Raw genomic sequence first — 23,547 nt, 5'->3', positions numbered from 1 at the left:
ATTCAACATCCTTCTTGAGCAAGCGATACAATGGTTCCGCTTTCTGTGCAAACTTTTCAACCCATATCCTGTAGTACACGCAGACACCTAGAAACATTCGGACTTCTGTTGCTGATTTGGGTTCTGGCCAGTCAAGGATCTTTTTGATTTTGGCTTCCACAGGCTTTCGTCCTTCTGATCCAACTACATAGCCTACCACTTCCATTCCATCATAGCACCACTTGGACTTTGCACCAACAGCACAGCCTGCGCGCTCAAGGCGTTCAAGGGTTTTATCAATTGCTTGGATATGTTCTAGAACGAACTTTCGCACACCCGGTACTATTTCTTTGTTGTCATATACCGTTTTCGGTCCTTTGATGCCGATATCGTCCAGAAAGGATATTGCCACTGACGGAGTCAAATCACCAAGAATTTTCATAATGATACGACAGAATTGAGCTACCGAGTTGGTTGCTCCTTGGGGAAGTGTAGTGTATCGGAGGAGGCCAAGCGGGGTCTGGAAAGCTGTTAAGTCTCTGCTCTCGAGAGCCAGAGGTATCTGATCATAACCAGAAAAGAAGTCGATTAGTGAAGCTACCGTGCAGCCTGCAAAATTTTCCGCAAAAGCATCTGCATCAGGAGGTAGATTCGCATCTCGAATCGTGTGTCGATTCAGCTCTACCACAGCATTGATGATTCGATAGGCGCCTGGGGTCTTCTTTTTCACCAAGAACCACGGATTACGATAAGGCCCATCGCATGGTTCGAAGACTCCTTGCTTTATTCTATCTCTAAGCATAGTAGAAACCACTTCCACTAAGGCTTTTGGAACTGGGAAACCAGGAGTTTGCCAAGCCTCATGGGGAACAGTTCGAATTCTTTGTGGTGGGGCTACGTCCTCTTGTACCCGTCCAGCATGTGTCCAGTCGAATGCTAAGGCCCCTTCTCGATTGAGGAGGCAGGCCATCAGCATGTCTCTTTCCAAATCCGTCAAAAGATCTCCGCAATCAATCGCCTTTGTTCTTTCTGGAGTGAGCCGATACCCTTCAGGTTCTTTGTTGAAGCGGGGTATAAGAAACTCTTTCCATCTCCCGGATGGCTCTTGATACGGATTTCTTAACTGATCACGCTCAAACCAATCGTCTCTTCCGCCAGGGGGTTCTCCAGTGATGTTACATGGTTGATTCGAGGGGCGGACCTTCGTAGCTTTGTTCTTGTACATTGTATTTACTTGTTCCACATCGTCATTCACGATGTGAATATTGAACAATTCTTCGAAGGTTTGAGAGGATATAATGTGTTTTCCTTCATCTGACCTTTCTAACATGTTGAAGCAGAACTCCTGAAATTCGGTACTAAGGGAAGCATATATTCTTGCAAAATGCTCTGTCTTGCCATCGTCATAACTTCGCGAAAAGTTTGCGAAGTTACGAGAACTGGGGGAATTGGGGAAATTGCCGACACATTGTCCCCTCAATGTGTCAGTGCCTAGTTTTCCGATTGCATCACTGTCTGAAACTTCTGCCCAGCACTCCAAACACTAGCTTGAGTTTCTCTGTCATCATCCACGACTGTAAGGTATTGTGCACCATCCCTGTATGTAAAGCTAACCTCTCCTGCAATAAACCATGGCATACCTAGCAATAGTTCGTTGCGAGCGTTTTCCATAACGTAAATATTGATCACATTCGAGACTCCTCCCAATGCAACACGAACGTCTCTACAAATTCCTCTTAGATTTAAGGAGTCTGCACTGATGCCCACAATGGTTGTCTGGACTGGGCTGATGGGTAGATTAAGTTTTCTAGCCAAAACAGAGTCGATCAGGTTGATCGTGGATCCTGAGTCCGGGATCGCATTGACTGGACCTAGGCCGTTGACACTAACTTTAACCTTCGGGAGGCTTTCTCTATCTTCATTTGTAGTGTATACTAAGTCGGTGTGGTTTACTTGCTCCGGGGCTTCAGGTCGAAGATTAGTAGGAAGTCGGTTGATGGCATTAATCAAGTGGCTGTTCAACTCTGAAGGCATAGTAGGATCGCCTACTCTGGTTGTCCATCTTTTCCAAATGGCTGGACATTCCCTGAGTATCAGTCCTAGAGACACGTTAATAGTTGATGAGAGAATGTCTCTATCAAGCTCTTCTATACTGCCGAAGGTATTCGTCATGAGCCTAGGCATCATTCTCTTCCTTGGTTTCTTTGTCTTGTCAACAACCCTTTCATAGATAATCTCTGGTTCGTTGGGGTCTTGGATATCCATGGGTTCAGTATCTGGCTCAGCCCCATTGTGGCTAAGAGTATCTTCCTCAGGAGACATCAAGTGAGCATATTTAAGAACCTTCGAAGCAAGAGTAGAATTCTGATTCTTCGCGCTCTTGACAGGTGGTTTGTGAACCTTACTAGGACCGTGTGGAGGTCGGCCGCGTTTCCTAGGTTCAGAGCTGACCGCATTAACATATTCTCCTATAGTGAAATTTTCTGGGCTGTCGACATTGAGAACTTCTGCGGTATATATATCTTCAATTAGCTGTACTTGCTCCACTTCTCTCTGTGGTTGGTCCCATCCGTTTGACTTAGCTCTCAAGCTCACTGCCTTAGCAAGGGAACCTTGAGTCTTGTGGTCGTGAATGATAGGTGAGGGATTCTCCTTTGTATCCTTTGGTCCCCAAAACAGCTCGCCATATTGATTATGATGTATATATCCATAGTCAATGTACTCTTTGAAGACAGGACAGTCCTTTTTGAAACTGTGATCTTCTTTCCCAGGGTATTGGTTTTGGCAAAAGTAACAATATCTCCTCTGAGCGACATTGACATATTCTACACTGTCGTCCATACCATCTTGCACATTGTTCGAGCCCAGAGAGGGGTAGTATGTTGACATTTGGGGTCGCGTAGCAAGAGGGATTCTGTAGTTCGAATGGGGGTCAAGTATCTGCACTTTTCCTTCCGTTCTCTTGGGAGCTTTCTCTTGTTGGGTTATTGCAGAAAAGCTCTCAAGCATTTTCGTGATTTGCTCGATACTGTCTGCCTTTGGGATGACAGGACTCTTGGCTTGCACTTTGGTTTTCTTGAATGAAGTGACAGTATCGATCAACTCTTCCAGACCCGAATCTTCCTCAGAATCGCTCACCTCGAGGATCCTAAATTGGGATTCATTGTCTGTATATTGCATTACCCATTGAAAGACTTTATCCCACTCCACTGTACCAGGTTTCTTCAGGTCTATCTTGAGTCCAGCAATGCACTTGCGAGCAGCTCTTTTAGGGATGTTTTTCAAGAAAGTTTCAGTGACCTCGCTCTTGGTTGAAGCTTTGTCTCTAATCAAGCGTTGGGCGACTTGATTATACTGACGCGTAAAGCGTGCAAGTGCGTCAGCATTGTCTTCCCCTTCCTGTTTATATTTCTTAGCAAGACGACGAATGTAGTCTCTCGAATACATTTTCTGATGAATATCATCTGCCAAGTGCTCCTTGAGAAATGCAGGCTTGAATTTGCGTTCCCAATCCCAACCTTCTTGCTGCCACTCTTTCATGGCCTTAACATCCTCTCGAAGAGTCCTTTCCACCTGCAATGGAATTCGAAGACGGAAGTCTTCCTCGTTCATCCTGTAGTTGCGTCGGAGTTGTTCCATGCCTTCACACCACTCTGTAGCATTGGAACCTTGGAACCACGGCATTCCTTCTTGTCCGGGGAGGGGCAATGGTGGGGCATTTGCTCTGCTCAGTTGTTCCAAAATAGCAGCAAGTTGTGCAGCGCTAACGTGCCCATCTTGCGGGAACACATTGGCGCTTTGCTTCTGTTTGACAGACTCGGTTTTTCGTTGCTCCTTTACTTGTTGAGGGAGTGGTCCTTCTCCTGGAGCTTCGGGGGTGTCTCTCTGTTCCCGAGAGTTGGATGCAGTGATCGGAATTGATGTATCGGAAGCCGAATCAGAGATCGAGTCTCTCTCCCTCATTTGACCAGCCTCTCCTTCGAATTTAATGGGTTCCATTTTGTCTGAAATGATTCTTTCCTTCTTTTTCTAATGTTTTATTCTTGATCGGTTGTTGCAGGTTGCAATCTTGGAAGGGTAGCAAGACTTTATACCGTTGTTTTCGTACAACTTCGGAGTCTTTTACCCTTCTTCATAACTTCGCGAAAAGTTTGCGAAGTTACAAAGAGACCCATTGCATCCACGACAACCAACATTTCACCACTTTTTCGGCATATTGACGTTGGGCTTTCTCTAACTCGTAACCTCCTACTTTCCCGAGTTTTCGGAATAGCTCTTGGCTAAGGAAGTATCTCCGCTCTTTGTCTCCCTTTCATCATTGGGCAAGAGAGAATTCACCCTTGTATCGCCGGTGAATACCCATCAGATGGCTGCTAGTCCACCCCCATTCTGACCACGTATAATCAGAACTCTATAGGAATTTTCTAGCCCCGTAGACTTTTGAGTTTTCACCTTGTTTACCCTGGTGTCCCCCCGCCCACCTGACTTGTAGATTGAAAAAGCGAAGATTCTCCCTTGACTTCCAAGCGATACCGGCGTTTCCGCAGGAGGCTATTTCGTTCGAGATAGTCACGATATGTTCTCTCGGTGCTGTGGTGGATGTGGATACAACAATAAAGTTTTTCCACTCCCCCCCACTTTTACACCAAGAGGCCACATATCGGTTTTGAGTTTTTAGGGAAACAATGTCTCCCTCACCGCAACAATCACGAGTTGCGACACCATACCATCTACAGGTATTCCGGCAGTCCCGTTACCTCAATCTACCTATTGCACCCAATAACCACTTGCTTTCTGAAGACGATCCAAGAGCTCAGGTTCGCACATAGCTATCTGACCTTTCGACGTTTTCTTCCCTGCGTAGGTCACCAATGTAAAAGTGTAGAAGGTGGTAATGGTCACACAAGAAAAGCCTTCGCATATACCAAGCATAGAGCAAGTGGCTACACGTAGTAAAATGGGGAGAATCGCTACATCGCGACAGCGAGGTGAGGGAGACGGTAGGAGCTGGGCACTCAATTCTTCAGGAGACAACTTTAGAAGGTAGAAAATTTCGATGATATTTTTAGGTCTACAGAAGAGAAGCTATAAATACTAAACGTTGGTAGCACGTGACCCTGAAGTCACGTGTTTTCACTCTCACATTATAAGAGTTTATGAACTGATGAATAACTAAAGCGACAATATAAACATTGTAATTTTTTATTAATAAAATAACACTCATTATTATTAATAATTTGTTATACGAATTGTTGTACATTTATATGCTATAAAAATATTGTATACTTGTTTTGGCGAATGTATAGGAAACTTCTTTTTGTCTTATTCATTATTACTATATTGATAATATTATTATAATATATATCAAGTTTATTTATATCTTTAAATAATAATAAGAATAGAGTTTCCATATTTATTATATAGAATTCAACAATTCCTAATAATAAATTGAAATAGAATGAACCTATTGATTCAACTCTATCAATTCTGAATACTATATTAATAATTCTTGTTTTGCTTTTGTTTAATAATATATTTTCAATAATCGTTTTATATGCTATATACTATTTATAACTAATTATAGATTATTTTATAATAACTATATCGATAATAATGCTTTGGAATTCTTTTATATTATATTTGCTAATATAGATTATTCTTTCTTTACAAATTCAATATATCAAAATATACTTAAAGATTTTATTATTTAAGTTTATTATAATCTCTTTGCCATTTATAAATCTAATATAAATAATAAAATTTGAATATAATTTTTATACAAATAATTTTTATAATTCAAATTACACAAAATAAACTATTACTTCATTATCAATATCCAAATCAATATTATTATCATTATTTTAATTAGATTCTTTATATTCAATAAGGAATTATTCAAAACTTTTATTAAAATTATTTCTATTTTTAAATTACTTCTTATACTTACTTTTTAATTCATTGTATTTCTTTTTATTATATCAAATCGATTAATAATCTTCTTTTTTATAAATGAAATACTTTTTCTTTATTTGTGATTTGAATGGGTAATGATTATTATATCCAAAACCTTTTTGATTATATCCTTTTCAATTATATTAATATTTATAATTAATATAGAATATTATTATTTCATTTATATAAGATTGCTTTTATATTATTATAACTAATTATAACTTTTCAAAAAAACTTAATATATTCTTTACAAAGTGAAAATAAATAATAGAATATACTAATATTAATATATATATATTAATAATCTTCTAATATAATAACTTATCAATTCTCATTATCGAATTGAATCCCTTATATAAATAATAAAGCTTTATTATTATCAATTATAGATAATGATTTATCAATTTGCTAATATTATTTAATTCTATTATAATACTTTTAAATATAATGTTCTTTTATTACTATATAAGATTGCATTTGTATTCTAAATCTTCGAATGTAATTTCCATTATTTGGCAGATCTTTTTTATTGTATTAAATATATTATTTAAATTTATATAATAAAAATCGAGTATAACTTTGATAAATATTGTAAAGAATATTTTTAATAATAGATATTCAAATAAATCGATTTGTTAATAATTATTAATAAATATTAAATACTTATAAATAAAATTGTTATCCTACTTATTGTATTTGTTAGTTTTCTTATAGAGCTTTATAAGATTTTCTAATAATTATTTAATATTGATAGCTTTTTATAATATTTTGAATAAATCATTTTGAATATTGTTATTATATTTGAGATTATTTTTTATTATATCCTTTTTTATTCCTTTCATTATTATTATTTCTATTATTATTATTAAAAATATTATTATTATTATTTAATTTTCTATCCAAATATCTATTTTGATATATATATTGATATATATATTATTGATTTAAATCATATTAATTATAATATTATTTCTATTATTAAAATGATTATTGTAATAATTGATTATTATAATAAAAAGATAATACTTTTGAAAATTGTTTAAGATTGATTTAAAATAGTTTTAATAATAAATTAATAAATCCTTAAAATATTAGAAATAATAATAATTTTCTAGAATTATAATATTTATATATAATTGATTCGTTTTCTAATATAAAACTTGAAAGTTGAAAAGGTATTTTTAATTGTAAAAATATCTTTGATTATGATTTTATTAATATTTTATATTCAATATCAATACCTTTACTTTTATTAACTTTTTTCAATTATTATAATATAAAAAATAATTATAATAAAATATATATATTGAATTCTAAAAAATCAATATATAAATCCTTCATTCGAAATATCTTAAAATTTCTAAATAATATATATAGTTTTTCAATTACAATTCTTTATTATATATTTTTCAATCGAAATACAAATTCCTTTTCGAAAATCACTTCAATAATCTTTTTGAATATTTATATTTTATAAAATAATCAATATATATCAATCAAAACTTTATATATTAATCAAATTATATATTCTTTTAATTTATTAATATACACTCTGCACAAGTGTAATTCATATTTAAGCTTATATAGAATATATATACTAACTTATGAAAAGTGTACTAATATAAATTCATCGAATATAAAATTATAATCCACCTACATTTCTTAATTATAGTATTTCTAATATTAATATTTATAAACCTTATATTTAACAAAATCTCTAATCTCTTTCACATTTGCATTTTATATATCAATAAAATAATTTATCCATTTCTATAATAACTTTTTATATTCTTCAATTATAATAATTAATATCATTTTCAATTTAATACTTGAAATAGGATTTTCAAAAATATATGTTTTCATTTAAAAAGATTTTAAAAAAACTTCTATTATTTTATAAATAGCAAATAAATAATAATAAAATAAATCAATAATATAAATATAAATAAAATACAATTTTACAAAAAATTTATAAAATTATATTATATATAATATTACTAAACTCAAATTGATATTACTGATTTCTATTTCTTCAATATATATTATAAAAAAGAATTAAATATAAATTAAAATTACCATAAAAATCATTACCATATTACCGATTTCTTTTAATAATATAAATATCAAGCTATATTGAATTAATATTTATATAAGAATTACTACTATATTACTATCAATTCTTATTTATATAAAAATAAATATTAAATTATAATAAATTGATACAAAAACTTATATTTTTTCAAAAAAATATTAATTTTAATTATAAATATATATTATATTTAAAATTAAAATATTAAATTTCTAATCTATAATATTATTAATCAATATTAATATCACTATAGAGATGATAAAGTTAATATAATATTATAATTTATATTATTATAATATTACTTAGAATTCTAAAAGCTAGGATTATGAAATATATTATTATAATGCCGAAAGGCGTTAGTGCAAACGCTAGCACGGTTATATGATCCCTATTCCAACATTTTTTATTGAAAATAATTTACACTTTATAATAGATTTTATTATCTTTTAATAAAGAATATTTTATTATATTTTTTTCATTTATAGTGAATTTCAATTTATTCAAGAATTTCTTTTTTCTTTCATAAAAACAGAATCTATATATATTTTCAAAATTCCTTTTTATTACTATATTTATATATTCTATTAAAAATACTTTGTGAAAAAAAAAATGATTTTATGATATTAATTTTAATTTAAAAATCTTTTCCAAAAAATTTGTAATAAATATTTTTTATTTTTTAATCTTGAAATAATCAATAATTTTTTTTGCAAAACTTAATTTATAATTTATTTCAAAAAAAAAATATATATTTTAAACATGTTTTTATCGATTGATATAAATCTATTTATAAGCTTTTTTTTAATAAATATTTCTTTAAATTATTAATAAATTATAGATTTTGATATATCTGATTGAGGCAAAATGAAGTACATACTTTTTTTATATAATATTAATCGGATTATTGTTTAAACTTTGGTCTTTTAACAAATTATATTCTTCATATAGTTCTTTATCAATAAAAATAATATTATATCTAATTAATCATATATTAGATAGTATTTAGAAATTGAATTAATTAATTATTTTAACAGTATTTTCGAAAAACGTATACCCTGTGAGTCCGTACACCCACTGGTGGCCTTCGCGTTCTGTTTACTAATCTATTTCCTGACCAAATGGAACATTCAATGGAGCCAACCCTTCCTGTGGGGCCCTTTTACGGGTATCCCCCACATTTGGATGCATGGCTTTCACGGTCACAGCTGCCGAAGCGTATGAAAGACGCGACTCGACTCCAACGGCAATTGAATATGAAACTTTAAATCAACTAATATAATCTTTTCAATATACTTTCCTTTTAGATGCCATTAAAGCTTACAAAAGATCCGACTGTGAGACTTTTGACTTTACTATTGAAATTGATTACTTGAACAGAAGTTCAGTCAAATCATTGAACCATCGGGTTTCATGCCCATTTTCCAAGGAGCCCCATCAACGCCATGCCTGCCATTAGACTGATCAAAGCGACTGAGGTCTTGATCAATCCAGCATCCCTCAACTCACCATAAATCCAGTCATGAGCCCACATGTTGACGAAGCCGATCCAGGTAAGAATACCAGCAGATAGAGCATCCAAGGTTCCAAGTGCAACAATGGTTGATGGATCATTACCGTTGAACTTGTTGATAACGCCAATACCAATGGCCATTCCAGTTGGAGTTACAAGTGTAAAGGCCATGGGAAGAATTATGTACTTGGTGGTTTTAAGGCCATCAATCACTGCGATTCGGGCGCCAAGAGCAAGTCCTTCAAATATTTGGTGGAAGACGATGACTATAAAGAGTGTGATGAAAACCGAGTCGCCTGCCACTACTAATGTAATACCAATAAGAAGAGAGTGGAAAATGATACCAGCCTCAAGTATGAAGATACTGAGACCATCATTGGCGTGAGTGGTTCCAACACTGTTGTTGTCGTGGTGATGGCTTAGGTGCGCGAGCGTAGATGTAGGGTGATCTTTCACTGCTTCCTCTTCGCGTGGGGCGTCCTGAGAGCTAATACTGCCAGTTTGTCTTTTTATGGTGGACTGTAGGCGCCAATGTGCAATTCGATGACCAGTAAAGTCGATTAAAAAAGCGATAAATGCACCAGCCATCATAATAGCGGTCGTGGTTGCTTCGTATTTCAATTCACCAAGACAACTATACAGAAATGAGTGCTAGAATATTTTAATTGGAGGTAATAGCTGCTTACCTGTTGCCAAACATCAATGAAGCGTGGGTCGCAAGCTAAATTCGGTCAGCAAATTGCTTACCTCGAGTGAGGATTGAAAGACGAACATGGATCAAGGCTGTGGCGATGATGACACCAGTACCAAACTGCTTAACAATGGTGAAAACGATTCCAGTTCCATTGGTTTTCAGAACTCGTGCCATAAAAATTGGAGCATAGACCCCTAATATTTGTTAGAAGAAGCTAATTTCCCGGCTGAGAGGCTTACCAATTGCACTTGTAAAGAGAATGACAAACAACAACCCAATGCGGAGTTTGACATTGTAATCACGATCTTTTCTCTCACAGGTTGCTTCGGTAGATCCACCAACACAATGTCTACCACAAATCAGAACTTTGGCAATGTCATCAACACAATTAGGTAACGTACTCAACACCGGCGTGGAAGTGGCAATTCTCCCCACCTTCAGACTCTGTAGAACTCTCCTCCCCAGTGGAGACAACCTCTTCAGTAGAACCAACGACCTCAACTTCAGCACCATCGGGTCCCAGGCAAAATGTAGTAGAACCGTGAGAATGACAGCCATTATAAGCGGTAGGGAGAGCTTCATTACCAGTGGCAGTCGCCAATACCTGAACCTCTTCCCCATTGCCTTTCACGCAATACCTGGAAGATGATCAGCTCTCTCATCTTGTAAAATAAGACTCACACATACTGAGTAGTATCATGTTGATGGCAGTCAGTAATGGCAGTGGTCTGCACATTTCCAGTCGTCTCTGCGATCACCGAGGTTGGAGAAGTTGGTGTTGGTGTTGGAGTTTGTGTTGGAGTTGTTGTTGTTGTTGTTAGTGCTAGGGTAGCAGTGTTGCTGCTAATTGTGGTTTGGGCCCCCCCAGGGAAAAAGCATACTCTATATGCAATTAATATACAGTTTTCTTGCCAGACGAGAGACTTACTCTTGTCCCTCCTGGATATGGCAGCCCGTGAGCGTGATCTGAGCACTGCTGATTGCGCTGAGCAACGAAAACAGCAACACACTTCTGAGAATCATAGAAAATCGAGAATTGAACATCTCGTGAACAGCACCACAGAAAGGTGTGTAAAGATAAGAGGTAGAAGGAGAGAGAGAAGGCTTTCGGGAAAAGTACTCTGGGAATATGATGGAATAATGATGGTCAAATAAGTGTGAGATCAACATGCGACCGAGGTCTAATATTTATTTTGTCAATTGAATTTTCTAGCTCAGAAACCCGGAAAGTCAAAAACTTAGAAAGTCTGCTATCAGAGCTAGGCAAAGCAAATTCAAGAGTTCCTGCTCATTGTTTGACATTGGGAGCGAAGCTGGAAATATTCCACCATCAGCATTGAACAATTGATAGAGAAAATGGGAAGAAAGACCGACTTGGCTCGCAATCATTCACAAATCAAAAATTCGAATGGCGCCGACAAGATGAGCTTAAATGGCAGATGGAGCTTGGCATACCTGGGCATGAGAACCTTGATGGTTCGAATGAGAGAAAGCTTTCAAAATCGAAGATGGCATGATTGACATCTCTCCATTCCCTTGTTTTCTGCGAATCGCAACGGCAGTAGAATTTCTTTCCTCATTTTGTTATTCAACACCAAACTGTCCAATTGTGGCCGACGTGATTGCCCAAAAGACGAAATGGCCCGCGATGGATCAAAGGCTGTCCTTTCAGACTCTGCCAGCATGCAGAATCGAGTGCAACGGTAGGGCTGGTACTTCTGCACTGGTCACAAATATAACAAATATAACAACCCAGCTTAGAGGAGGCCAAGGCCTTTTTGGGAGGGTCATGAGTGATGGAGGAGAAAAATCTCTGTGGATTACATAATCACAAATGACGTACCCCGCCTCCCTCGGAAAGAAGTTAAGAAATCCGACTGGCCAACTTCGATGACAAGACATGACAGCAGATAATAAGTCTTGTGTCGCTGTTGTACTTCGTTGTAATAAAGATTTTGAGTTCTACTTCTTTAAATGTTCAACCCTACATGATGGACCAGGCGTCTGCACTCTGAAAAGTTCTTCATCTTGGCTTGACAAGCGTCAAGGTAGAACTAGCATATTGGCCTTCCGCCGGAACCGCATCGTGGTCCCTACCTATCTTGCTGGTCATTCTTTGGCCTTGAAATATCCTCATAACAGTCAGATCAAGCTCTTGGCGTTCACGGGGTTAAATTTCAATAGAAATGGTGGCTTTCCAAGACTGAAGTATGAGTGAGAACCCGGAGAGGTAATCACTTTAAAAGACGATATGAATCTCACTTTGAAGAATCATCTCACACAAAATCTTATCAATCTTCCTCGTTTTTTCTTTGAATACTGCAATTGTTAAGCAAGACTTTAAGATGCATTTTCCAAGTTTTCTCATTGTCTCCATCAATACTTTTGGTGCATTGGCATACCCTCTTGGTACCACAAATGCCGCAGTCTCTCCTGCTCCGGTCTCTGAGCTTTTTGTCTCTTCAAGCAATACACCGGAGTACGACTGGCAGAGCAGTTATGTGTCTCACTTCACGATTCACCCATCCTGCAATGCAACAGAGCGTCATGAGCTTAGCGAAGGGTTGAGACAAGCGGTTGAGATGGCTGAGCATGCAAAAAACCACAGTCGGTACCACCCGGGATGATCACGTCAAAATCAATGCTAATCAACCCCTTAGTCCTTGTCCATGGTAACAAATCCGGAATTTTTCAAAAGTACTTCGGCAAAGGCCCCACTGCTACGCCAATGGGGTGGTTCGACAAGATTGCCTCTGGTAATCGCGCTGGCATCGTCTTCCGTTGTGATGATCCTGACCGAAACTGTGAAACTCAAGATAGTAAGCACACACATCCACAACAAGAAGCCGTCAGAATTTCTCATGATCTGACATCTCATAGCATGGGCAGGTCACTGGCGCGGTGAAAACGCAACAGCAGAAACCGTCATATGCCCGCTATCATATCAAACCCGCCTTTCTCTCACCGCACTTTGCGCGCGAGGATTCAATATCGCGACTGGCCGACCAGCAAATTTCTGGGCCCCGGATCTCATGCACAGACTCTACCACGTCCCACTCATTGGCGAAGAAATCGTCGATCACCATGCTGACGGGTACCTTGGCGTTCAAGAGCTGGCCGCTGGTAGCAACTACACATTGTCTGGACATAATAGTGCTACATTGACGTATTTTGCGACCGAGGTATATGCGTATGATATTGCTGTTCCTGGCGAGGGATGTTTAGGCAAGGCTAGTGCTGAGAAGGAGGAGGACTCCCATAGCACTGCTACAGAGACTGCATCGACTGCATCGACTTCGCCGACTGTAAATCCGACAAGAATTATCTCAGCTGAAAGCAGTCCCACTGCATCTTCTCCTGCTGGGACCGAGTGTCATACACATGATGACGGCACATTGCACTGCGTATAAACAACTCACTCTTATTATTGTATAGTGGTGTGATTAGCTCATCATGAACCAATACATATTAATTCCTCAATAAAAGAAAGCTGAAGTGCCCAAAAACTACAAAAGTAAATAAGCTCATCTCTCACAACGTTCCCCAACCTTTCTTTTCTCCTTTTCATAATCTTTACTCTTATATTTCGTCAATTTTATATCATTCTTACTATCACATGGAGATTCGTTCCCATTTGGTTTTCAGTGCATTTTGCCTCTTTTTAAAAGTTCTCTTTCAATATTAGAAACTTCAGCTCTTTTCATTATGCCTTTAACGTGATTTAAATCAATTTTTTTGTTCAAATTTTACTCCTCGAATGCTTCCTTCATTTACTACTCTCAGAGTTTAGAATATGAGTAATAGTGATAATGCAGTCATGAAAGTAGGACAAATTAGCCGCTTAAACTTAAGAATGATTTGAACATCAATACCTTCATATTTCTTTTCGTTACTTGTACTCACCCCCAGCGTACCGTGTCAGGTGGACAATTTCCTTGTTTGAGCATGCGAGCCAATGGCAGTTCTAACGCACGGCAAATGCTTTGGTATAATTACTAGCTTTATTGGCCCGGGATTGTAGCCAGGAAGGGGTGTGAAAAGTTAGGTGTTGTTGAATAGGGTCTTAATCGAGGTGGTTTCGTGAGGATGAAAAAAGCTGTATAAAATCTATAGGAAATAACTCTATTGTTCTTTCGGAAACCATTCATCCACTCCCTGTGTCACTCTGTATGATATTGTATTGAGCGCGGAGGTCAACCTTCCCTGATTTCCGAATGACTTTCTTCGAATCTTGAGATGGGTTCGTGATGCTTCGACCGTTGGATGAGGATTGTGATACAAGGGTTTGTGAGGGATGAAATTGTAAAGAATGGTGTATTGTCGAAGGGTGTGAAGAACACGAAGGTATGCTATCCAGAGTCGTGGCACATCTTCCTGTAGCACTGTGTCCCCCTGTTTCAACATTATGAAAACCGGTGATTTAACCTGTTTTCCAAGATGACCTAGAAGACTTCTCCGGGTATCGGGATGAAGAATTTGTCAATGAGGTATTCTGATATAAGCTGTACTGAAGAGAAGAGTACGCCGTATACTCTCTTGGAGGATATTGTGTTTCCGAACTGTTTCTGCCATACTGGCTGGAACATAAGTAGCCAATATCAGACTCTTTACCACAAGTTGATGCTGATGGAGGCATGTGAGTTCTATAGCCTGACGTTGTAGGTTAGTACGATGAGGTGGACCGGCCAGGGACGTCTAAAGAATTGCTATTCCTGGAGTTTTTTGTTGGATATGAGCTTGAGTTAGTTATTTGAGTTGGTCGGCTCAAAGATGGCGTAGGGGCATAGCTGTAGGAACTCTTTAATGCATGCACACTGCATTCATGAATTTCATGAATAAACCAGACCTCAAAGTTGTACTCCAAAGTATAAACTTTCACATAATTTATTCTCGACGACGAATCGAAATGATGTCTTGCTGAGTATGGTATCATTCTGATTGGCTGAAATACTATTTCGCTACCGTTCTCGTTTGGAATGAGTTTTGGCTCCGTCGTGTAGATATTCGCATGATCTGCAATACGCACACCAGGCTTGCTTGTCGCTCGTCCTTTATGGGTAATCATTAGCCTAATATGTTAGACATGATCAATATACAATGAAGAATAGGAGACTAAACTCACAACAAAGACAGTGATCCCATCGACTATCTATAACAACAAACTTTCGAACTTTCGCATATATCGGTTCTCCATGCTTCTGTCTATATGATATTGTACTTCCTCATCCATTCTTATCTTCAATTGGTTCAGATCAAAGAGCTTTGAAGACCTGCTTGAATCAATTGTGACATCATGATTTGAAAATATGAGATCAAAAACTCACTGTTCCAAATTTGAAGTCCCTATCACGGCGCACTTTATAATCCATCATAGTTTAGTAGATAGATATGTTGTTAATATTGCAAGCACTTGGATTGGAGTTCTTGTGCTCCAGAGATGTGCTGTGGTCTCCGAGTTTGGCTACAATTTGGGGTCTGCATCGACGAATGAAGTTAGGGTAGCAGGTGCCGGTGGATTCGTCAGTGTCAATATCGTCACTTTCTCTAGGATAGATATTGTTTTTTAGTAATTCAATGTATTTTCCGATTCACCTTCGAGCAGCATGTTATTGTCGAGTCTCGGAATATCTGTATTGGCAGAAGATGTTAGTATATCGTGTTCGAACCTCCATTCGATTTCACCTCGGGAATTGTTGCTGTACGAAGCCCACTCTTTTCTTTCAGCAGTCCATTGAAAGGTACTCCACAAATTAGTATTGGAAGATGTTTTCGAGTCCCTTGTATGAGACCGTCGAAACGAGATTGTGGAAGATTTCGAGTTGAAAGAACCCCAAACGAGATTGTGGAAGATTTCGAGTTGAAAGAATCCCAAAGCAATAACATAGAAAGTTTGTTCAGTGCGGTCATTTTCGCTAATGAAAAATTGCAAGGCTTTCGACTTACACATCTCTACGTGGCGATAATTAGCCCGCAGTCTTGAATACCGTAGAGTTTTCATTGGTAGGGATAATGAGTATCGTTTACACTGCTTGTGTGACCAATACCCCTACCATTCATCGGAGTGATTTCACAAGTACACCGAATATTAAATAAGGTTATAGGATAAATGCCATCGAGTGCTTTGAAAGTGTAAGCTTGTTTTCCTTTTGTTTATAACCGGTGGCTGATATACAATGAAGTAACATCAATACAAGAGAGCGGAAAATCAATGTTTGAAGGGGCATACTCTGTGAAAATTTTGTATTGGTTGGACTTACTTCAAATAGGAAATATTCAGTCTGAGTATCCATAGCTCAGATAAAGATTATTTCACATTTTTTACAGTACTTTCAGATATTAGATTCTTATTATGCTTACAATATTCATTTAATGTGAAATAATCAGAACAATGCATTGTACATCGCTTAACTGCTCAAACCCATTAAAAAAGAGATTGTAGTATTACTTTGATTGTAAAAGTGGTATATACAGCTAGCTACTGGAAAAAGGAACGAAGTTCGAACATCTCCGAATTCACAGGTTGTAGGGATTCAAATTATCATTGAAAAACTCGAATTGATATAGTTGGGCACACAATTAACAGAAACGAATCTTCTATCATTATAGACAGTAATTCTAGCAGCAATTGGAATGAAGTCCAATAATTATTGGATAATCAAAGGTTTGAATGTGTTAATATTCATTTTTTAAAGTGTTCGAAATGTGGCAGTGTATACAGGTACATTTATCTAGATCCTAGTTTAGTAAGTCTCGAATAACTTGCACCTGATTCATCATTTCCTTCAACAAGGTACTCATACTTCCTAAATATCTCTTTTACATAACATAGTTGTTCCAAACGAGTCATTGATTTTCCCGATGACATTCATGTACCCCAGCGCCCCACATTTTTTTCTAGGTTTAAATTTCCCGAACCTCAAATAAGATTAATTTAAGCTTTCCAACCCTTCTCGAGACATAACCTTATTTCAAGTGAAAGTCTAGTGCTACCAATCCACAAAAAGACTCTAAAATTCAAAGAATAGAACATTTAGTGTTCTCCGAACATCAAAATCATCACTCCCCGTCATCTTAATCAATATCAACTTACCCAACGAAATTATCTCCAGACCTCGCTCAGAATTTTACCAAGTTCCAGCCTCGGTATCATGAATGCTGATAAAATCGACCGTAAGCATACAAGCTCCTGGGGTTGTAGAGTCGATACCAATTTCATTAGAGAACCATGAGAAAAGGTGAGACAAAATAAACTGTATGCAGACTTATTTGTGACGACTACATAAAAATCCTTGAATTAGCTATTTAATATCATGGCGAGCCTTGAGTCTGCAGCTATTGTACTATTCAATTATCATATTGCAAAGAACTAGAAATCAATCAAGTTTATTGTTACTAAATGCAAAGATGCGTATACATTCGAGAAAGGATATTCGGATTAAAATGTCTAGAATCCTACCTCTCTTGTTCGAGAGAACTCTCCTGATTGAAGCGCTTCTTATCTTAGCAAATATGATGATATGAGGCTTGTCGCTTGGGAGAACGTTAGCGTTTGAGGAAGGGGTTATGAAATGGGGAGTAGCTATTCAGGCTGTAAGTACTAGTTGCTCTTGGATATGAGGAGTAAATATGGGGAAAAGGGCCTAGAAGCCTATTGATAAAGGGGTAAACTGAATTATTATTCCTAAGGAGCTTAAAGCTACGTAAGATTTAGAACTGCCGAGGTCGCTTTTAGAAATAGTATAAAATAATAATGGAAAACTATACCACTAGATCACTATGCCCCTATGGGCATGAGCCTCGATCTTATCATGAACTATATACCTTCTTAGTACTAGCTGCTTCTTCTTTTGTCCCGATCTAACACCGTGGTCTTCGACAAAGACACAAGAGGCCGAAATCGAGTACTTAAAAATACGTTTTGGTGGTGTGCACGGTACTCATTCCGGCCGATTTTCTGTTCCCGAAGAGACCGTTCTTAGTACGCATTTGGCATCTGATATATACGAACCTATCAAAACTCTGCCGTAATTAGAGGGGCCTGTGACAAGCAGGCTTCCCCACAATTTTGTTTCAACGTTGTATCCTATAATACAAGTATTAAGAAAAGAATTATAGTGACAATTTATAAAATAGGCCTCTACTAGTTGCTCGGAAAGCCAATAAGATATAGACAAGTCTATCCAAGCACTACCATAAGTAAAGAACTTGTTAATGATTGGTTCTGTTATAACTTTATTTTAACGTTACCTCCTGTAGTATGTATATTGCAGAAAGAGTCAATTACAAACAATTAATATGGTCCACCCTTGCTAGTTGTTTCGTTGGCATCTGGATCGATTGACTTGGCGATGTCACCAGTCGGGGAGTGATGTGATATAAAGAGAGAAGGATCGCGAGGTTCTTGTGTTCGATATCCTCTCAATCATCTCAATAACTTTATTCCTCTCCCAACTCCAAATATCCTGTGATATATCTTCAACATGTTGTTCCTCGCCTTGCTACTAGACGTTGCAGTGCTACCAGCTGCATTCGCCGCTTGTGCTCTCCCATCGAAATATAGCTGGACGTCTACTTCTGCATTGGCAACACCAAAGTCAGGATGGGCCTCACTCAAGGACTTCACCCACGTTGTCTACAAGGGGCAACATCTTGTCTATGCTACAGACCACGACACAGGAACTTCCTATGGCTCAATGAACTTCGGGCTCTTCACAAACTGGTCTGACATGGCCTCAGCCAGCCAGAATGCAATGACTTCAACCACCATTGCCCCTACACTCTTCTATTTCGCTCCAAAGAGTATCTGGGTTATGGCCCATCAATGGGGCCCAACCGCATTCTCTTACAAGACAGCAAGCGACCCAACCAATGCTAACGGCTGGTCAGCATCGCAGCCCCTCTTCACCGGCACGATCTCCGGCTCTAGTACCGGACCCATCGACCAAACCGTCATTGGTGACAGCAAAAACATGTATCTCTTCTTCGCAGGAGACAACGGCAAAATCTACAGATCCAGCATGCCAATCGGAAATTTCCCAGGAAATTTCGGCACAGCATCAACCGTAGTCCTTAGCGACACAACCAACAATGTCTTCGAAGCAGTTCAAGTCTACACCGTAGCTGGTCAAAACCAGTACCTCATGATCGTTGAAGCAATCGGATCAAATGGGCGATACTTCCGCTCATTCACTGCTACAAGTCTAAGCGGTACATGGACTCCACAGGCTGCAACTGAGGCTGCGCCATTCGCCGGAAAGGCTAACAGTGGTGCCACTTGGACCAACGACATTAGTCATGGAGATTTGATTCGCAGTAATCCTGATCAGACAATGACGATTGATCCATGTAACTTGCAGTTTCTGTACCAAGGAAAGAATCCTTCCTCTAACGGCAACTATGATACTCAGCCTTACCGTCCTGGAGTTTTGACTCTCAAGAAGTAGTGTGTGAAGCGTATCGTAACGATGGTGGAAGTTTGAGTTTGGTAGCAAGAAAGGGGATTTGGTGAGCAAGGAAGGAGATTTGGTGAGCAAGGTGGAAATTTTTATTCTTTCGAGGCCAGAAGAGTTGCATTTTTATTATTGATCGTATATATTGATTCTGTATATATTGGATCACGTACATATTTTATCTCAAAATTTTATATTCGCCATAGCGTCTCTATAATTTGCTCGTTTCAAGATGCACCCATTTGCCATAGTACGTGATCGATAGAGAGCATTTCGCCACTGTATTTTTAATACACAGATATGTAGACAATGAGGTGAAACAACATGACCTGTGTGTGGTGTTAAAATCCACGTCTTTTGATGCTTCTCATGTTCACTACATAGTCTGAACAATTCACATCTGAATCAATCCCAACACCACCCAGCACCGCGGTGTATCAAGCCTGCAACCGATACACTAATTGCGTCCAGATTTCCGATATCTATTCAAAACCCATACGGTCTGCTGCGGATAGACTGTTGTGATATCGCTATAACCGCTATGGGAGTATCGAGCTTGTGGCGAGATTGGTGCGTGTGATGGCGATACTACTGAGAAACACAATGGATGTGTGATAAGTAGCAAGGTGAATGATGGAGATCTGGGATTGCTGGCAGCTGTACGTGGTGGTGCGAGTCAAAATAAAGCTTTAAGGTTAACTATACATAGGCATTGCGAAATGCATGTATTTATCTTTATCCGACTTTGTGGATATTGTAATAGCTTATCAATGCTTTCCAAAGTCGGTCTCATTCTTTCGGTCCGTTTGGTACAATGTTAGTAAGGCGGGCATTGAGGGATGGAAATTGGAGTCTCCACAATTATTTCCATTGTGTCTGTGCAACATCAAGAATTTTCTATCGTTTCGAAACTTCGCCAAGCTCTTCACGAATCACAACACTTGCTGAGCCTCCTGAACTGATAAGGCATTGTGGAGTTCTTTCTCTCCTGCGTCGACGACGTTGCCTCTCTCCTCTGATTGCATTCTATTCTAGATCAGAGAAACCATTGGATCTCGGACTTTTCGGGTTTTGGACTTTTCGGGTTTTAGACGCTATCTGACGTGACGAGATCCATGGAATGCTCGATTTATTCGGACCGTTCCATCAAACTTTGATTGAATGTCAACAGCACGGCACTTAATCGGTACTGACAGTTTTGATGGGCACAGACAAGCAGACCCTTGCGTCAATGTCCTTTCGGTATTATTATTCTTGACGAGGCTTTGCCGACGTCACAATCAAGCGATTGAGGTTCCAAACACAAGATATTGTGGACCGTAGTTCTTGTTTCTTCGACTCAAGGCAGGAACCACAAAATTGACGGGTGGAGTGGCATCGGTATAGCCCCCTTTGCTTTGTCAAACACGACAATTGCTTTGTCAAAGTAGCGAAGAACTTACCGATGCTGTATAATCCTCAAAAGAGAGTTTACGTGCTCCACTCAATGCTCGAGTCGGTAGCAGAGGCTGTTCTAGATTGGCTCAGGGCGGATCGACAGTATGTGGGACAATGTTCATATAAGTTCAGCTGCGACTTCGTCCAATACTTTGTTTTACTCACCACTACATTCTTTCATTCCTTCACCCCCTCATCCCTTTATCGATCCAGCCGATCATGTATCGTTTACTCTCTACATTTGCTGTAGCCTCTTTGGCTGCAGCTAGCACCGACTCTACCTTAAACTATGATTATATCATCGTTGGTGCTGGAACCAGTGGTCTAGTCATCGCAAACCGTTTATCTGAATTAAATGTCACTGTAGCTGTCATTGAGGCAGGTGATTCGGGTTACAACAATCCCAATGTGACAAACCCATCCGGTTATGGATCAGCTTTTGGAACGGATATTGATTGGGCGTATCAATCGATCAACCAAAAGTATGCAGGAAACAAGACCCAAACTTTACGAGCTGGCAAAGTCATCGGAGGGACTAGTACTATCAATGGTATGCTTCCTCACCAAATTATTCTAGCCATTTCTAATACAATCAGGAATGGCATACACCCGAGCCGAAGATGTTCAAATTGATGCTTGGGAGGCCATTGGAAACGATGGATGGAACTGGGCCAACCTTTTCCCATACTACAAAAAGTCTCAGACACTCGAAATTCCTACCACTACTCAAGCTGAAGCTGGTGCAACATATGACGCCTCTGCGAATGGATTTGATGGTCCACTGAAGGTCGGCTGGCTCAACAGCTTGGAAGATACCAACAACTTCCACACAACCTTGAATGATACATACGCAGCTCTTGGTGTTCCTTCGAATGATGATGTCAATACTGGTAAAATGGTTGGTTACAGTCGATACCCAGCTACTTACGACAGTGCATTAAACGTTCGTCATGACGCTGGACGAGCATATTATTATCCAATTGCCAACCGCACCAATCTTCATCTCTATCCAAACACTTTGGCTCAACGAATCACTTGGAAATCCAACACTGATACACCTACCGCAAATGGAATCGAAGTTCTTCCCAACGACTCAAGCACTCCATATACTATCTATGCAAACTCCGAAGTCATTCTTTCAGCTGGGGCTCTAGCATCTCCTCTTCTTCTCGAACTTTCCGGTATTGGAAACCCTTCCATCTTGAACGAGCACAACATCTCAGTCGTAGTTGATCTTCCAACTGTCGGAGAAAATCTTCAAGATCAAACAAATACTGGTCTTGCATACAACAGTTCAGGCAACACCTCTTTCTCCGGCGCCGGAACCTTAGTAGCTTATCCTTCCGCAGCTCAAGTATTTGGTTCTGAAGTCCAGAACATTTCCGCCCATGTTCTTCAATCTCTTCCTTCATATGCTGAACAAGTATCCGCTGCATCGGGTAATATTACCAAAGCTACAGATTTGTTGGAATTCTTCAAAGTCCAACATGACCTGATTTTCTCGACCACTCACCCAGTTCCAATGGCTGAAATACTTATCATACCATCCGCAACAAGTTTTAGTTCGGAATATTGGGCCTTGTTACCATTTGCAAGAGGAAGTATCCACATCACATCTTCCGTAGCTGGTGAGCCCGCTGCTATCAATCCAAACTACTACATGTTTGATTGGGATATTACATCACAAATCAGTACCGCCAAGTTCATTCGCTCCGTCTTTGAGACTTCTCCATTTTCCTCTTTCGTTGGATCGGAGACTAAGCCTGGATTGAACACAGTATCAGCCAATGCCACCGAGGCGGAATGGTTTGATTGGGTTAAAACTGCTTATCGTTCAAACTTCCATCCAGTATCAACGGCTGCAATGATGCCAAGAGAGGTTGGTGGAGTGGTAGACTCAAAGTTGAAGGTATACGGAACAGCAAATGTGAGAGTTGTGGATGCTAGTATACTACCTATGCAAGTCTCTGGTCATTTGGTTAGTACTTTGTACGCTGTCGCGGAGAGAGCTGCAGATTTGATCAAGGAGGACATTTAGATGTCTCGCGGTAAAAGGCAGAATGATGTCTGGTAATGCTGCTAGTATTAAATATCGTTGCCGTACCATTCAAATATTTTAGTGTATATACTTATTCAATATGATTTTAAATTTTCATGCTCACATCAATCAATTAGCTCCTTGATCATACGCCCCAAAATAAATTGCGGAAAAAGTGATGGATATGATAGATGGTTCTTGTGATATTAGATCAAGTGATATTTCCCTTAGGCTAGTCTCCCCGCAGCACCTTCCAAGTTCTTGGTCTCAATAATGCATTTCTCCTGATGTTCCAAGCGCGACTATTTAGAGAAAAGAAAATTGGAGAGCAGTGGATACGGGAGCATTCGTCATCTTCTACAAAATTTGTACGATTGTTACAGTCCCATTGTTACATCT

At 38.5% G+C, this 23,547-nt stretch overlaps 6 protein-coding genes across 6 annotated transcripts; 3 read left to right on the top strand and 3 right to left on the bottom strand.

Moving 5' to 3' along the window:
- Nucleotides 1-2,732: 2,732 nt before the first annotated feature.
- Nucleotides 2,733-5,122, bottom strand: BCIN_14g05550 (hypothetical protein). Its single transcript, XM_024697315.1, has 2 exons — nucleotides 3,009-5,122; nucleotides 2,733-2,893 (listed from the first exon to the last, which is right to left on the bottom strand). Exons 1-2 carry the CDS (start codon nucleotides 3,976-3,978, stop codon nucleotides 2,805-2,807), a joined length of 1,059 nt encoding a protein of 352 aa, XP_024553130.1. The 5' UTR covers nucleotides 3,979-5,122; the 3' UTR covers nucleotides 2,733-2,804.
- A 3,947-nt stretch (nucleotides 5,123-9,069) lies between these two features.
- BCIN_14g05540 (hypothetical protein) lies at nucleotides 9,070-11,981 on the bottom strand. Its single transcript, XM_024697314.1, has 8 exons — nucleotides 11,680-11,981; nucleotides 11,153-11,537; nucleotides 10,912-11,106; nucleotides 10,626-10,862; nucleotides 10,464-10,573; nucleotides 10,303-10,418; nucleotides 10,217-10,251; nucleotides 9,070-10,164 (listed from the first exon to the last, which is right to left on the bottom strand). Exons 2-8 carry the CDS (start codon nucleotides 11,392-11,394, stop codon nucleotides 9,429-9,431), a joined length of 1,671 nt encoding a protein of 556 aa, XP_024553129.1. The 5' UTR covers nucleotides 11,395-11,537; nucleotides 11,680-11,981; the 3' UTR covers nucleotides 9,070-9,428.
- A 467-nt stretch (nucleotides 11,982-12,448) lies between these two features.
- On the top strand, nucleotides 12,449-13,770 carry Bczps1. Its single transcript, XM_001550197.2, has 3 exons — nucleotides 12,449-12,831; nucleotides 12,885-13,043; nucleotides 13,105-13,770. Exons 1-3 carry the CDS (start codon nucleotides 12,570-12,572, stop codon nucleotides 13,632-13,634), a joined length of 951 nt encoding a protein of 316 aa, XP_001550247.1. The 5' UTR covers nucleotides 12,449-12,569; the 3' UTR covers nucleotides 13,635-13,770.
- Nucleotides 13,771-14,852: 1,082 nt separating this feature from the next.
- Nucleotides 14,853-16,094, bottom strand: BCIN_14g05520 (hypothetical protein). Its single transcript, XM_024697313.1, has 3 exons — nucleotides 15,549-16,094; nucleotides 15,347-15,494; nucleotides 14,853-15,293 (listed from the first exon to the last, which is right to left on the bottom strand). Exons 2-3 carry the CDS (start codon nucleotides 15,364-15,366, stop codon nucleotides 14,888-14,890), a joined length of 426 nt encoding a protein of 141 aa, XP_024553128.1. The 5' UTR covers nucleotides 15,367-15,494; nucleotides 15,549-16,094; the 3' UTR covers nucleotides 14,853-14,887.
- A 2,539-nt stretch (nucleotides 16,095-18,633) lies between these two features.
- Nucleotides 18,634-20,379, top strand: BCIN_14g05510 (hypothetical protein). The gene has a single exon (XM_001550195.2). It carries the CDS (start codon nucleotides 18,705-18,707, stop codon nucleotides 19,665-19,667), a length of 963 nt encoding a protein of 320 aa, XP_001550245.1. The 5' UTR covers nucleotides 18,634-18,704; the 3' UTR covers nucleotides 19,668-20,379.
- Nucleotides 20,380-21,034: 655 nt separating this feature from the next.
- Nucleotides 21,035-23,280, top strand: Bcgod1. The gene is made up of 2 exons (XM_024697312.1): nucleotides 21,035-21,660; nucleotides 21,707-23,280. The coding sequence occupies exons 1-2, from the start codon at nucleotides 21,330-21,332 to the stop codon at nucleotides 23,146-23,148; spliced, it is 1,773 nt and encodes a 590-aa protein (XP_024553127.1). The 5' UTR covers nucleotides 21,035-21,329; the 3' UTR covers nucleotides 23,149-23,280.
- Nucleotides 23,281-23,547: the final 267 nt, after the last annotated feature.

The sequence above is a fragment of the Botrytis cinerea genome, chromosome 14 (assembly GCF_000143535.2).
Source record: "Botrytis cinerea B05.10 chromosome 14, complete sequence".
NCBI classification, from domain to species: Eukaryota; Fungi; Ascomycota; class Leotiomycetes; order Helotiales; family Sclerotiniaceae; genus Botrytis; species Botrytis cinerea.
The sequence above is the reverse complement of the archived record's forward strand: the minus strand, read 5'-3'. Positions and strand labels throughout refer to the sequence as shown.

Excerpts from the sequence above, each read along its gene's own strand:
- BCIN_14g05550 (XM_024697315.1), bottom strand. The coding sequence starts at position 3,978 with ATGGAACCCATTAAATTCGAAGGAGAGGCTGGTCAAATGAGGGAGAGA. Across the intron at positions 2,894-3,008 it reads TGTCATCCCAAAGGCAGACA|AATCCCTCTTGCTACGCGAC; the intron begins GTATCGAGCAAA and ends TTCGAACTACAG.
- BCIN_14g05540 (XM_024697314.1), bottom strand. The coding sequence starts at position 11,394 with ATGTTGATCTCACACTTATTTGACCATCATTATTCCATCATATTCCCA. Across the intron at positions 10,863-10,911 it reads CATCAACATGATACTACTCA|GTATTGCGTGAAAGGCAATG; the intron begins GTATGTGTGAGT and ends ATCATCTTCCAG. Across the intron at positions 10,574-10,625 it reads CACTTCCACGCCGGTGTTGA|ACATTGTGTTGGTGGATCTA; the intron begins GTACGTTACCTA and ends GATTTGTGGTAG.
- Bczps1 (XM_001550197.2), top strand. The coding sequence starts at position 12,570 with ATGCATTTTCCAAGTTTTCTCATTGTCTCCATCAATACTTTTGGTGCA. Across the intron at positions 12,832-12,884 it reads TGAGCATGCAAAAAACCACA|TCCTTGTCCATGGTAACAAA; the intron begins GTCGGTACCACC and ends TCAACCCCTTAG. Across the intron at positions 13,044-13,104 it reads AAACTGTGAAACTCAAGATA|CATGGGCAGGTCACTGGCGC; the intron begins GTAAGCACACAC and ends GACATCTCATAG.
- BCIN_14g05520 (XM_024697313.1), bottom strand. The coding sequence starts at position 15,366 with ATGGGATCACTGTCTTTGTT. Across the intron at positions 15,294-15,346 it reads ATGGGATCACTGTCTTTGTT|GCTAATGATTACCCATAAAG; the intron begins GTGAGTTTAGTC and ends CTAACATATTAG.
- BCIN_14g05510 (XM_001550195.2), top strand. The coding sequence starts at position 18,705 with ATGTTGTTCCTCGCCTTGCTACTAGACGTTGCAGTGCTACCAGCTGCA.
- Bcgod1 (XM_024697312.1), top strand. The coding sequence starts at position 21,330 with ATGTATCGTTTACTCTCTACATTTGCTGTAGCCTCTTTGGCTGCAGCT. Across the intron at positions 21,661-21,706 it reads AGGGACTAGTACTATCAATG|GAATGGCATACACCCGAGCC; the intron begins GTATGCTTCCTC and ends TAATACAATCAG.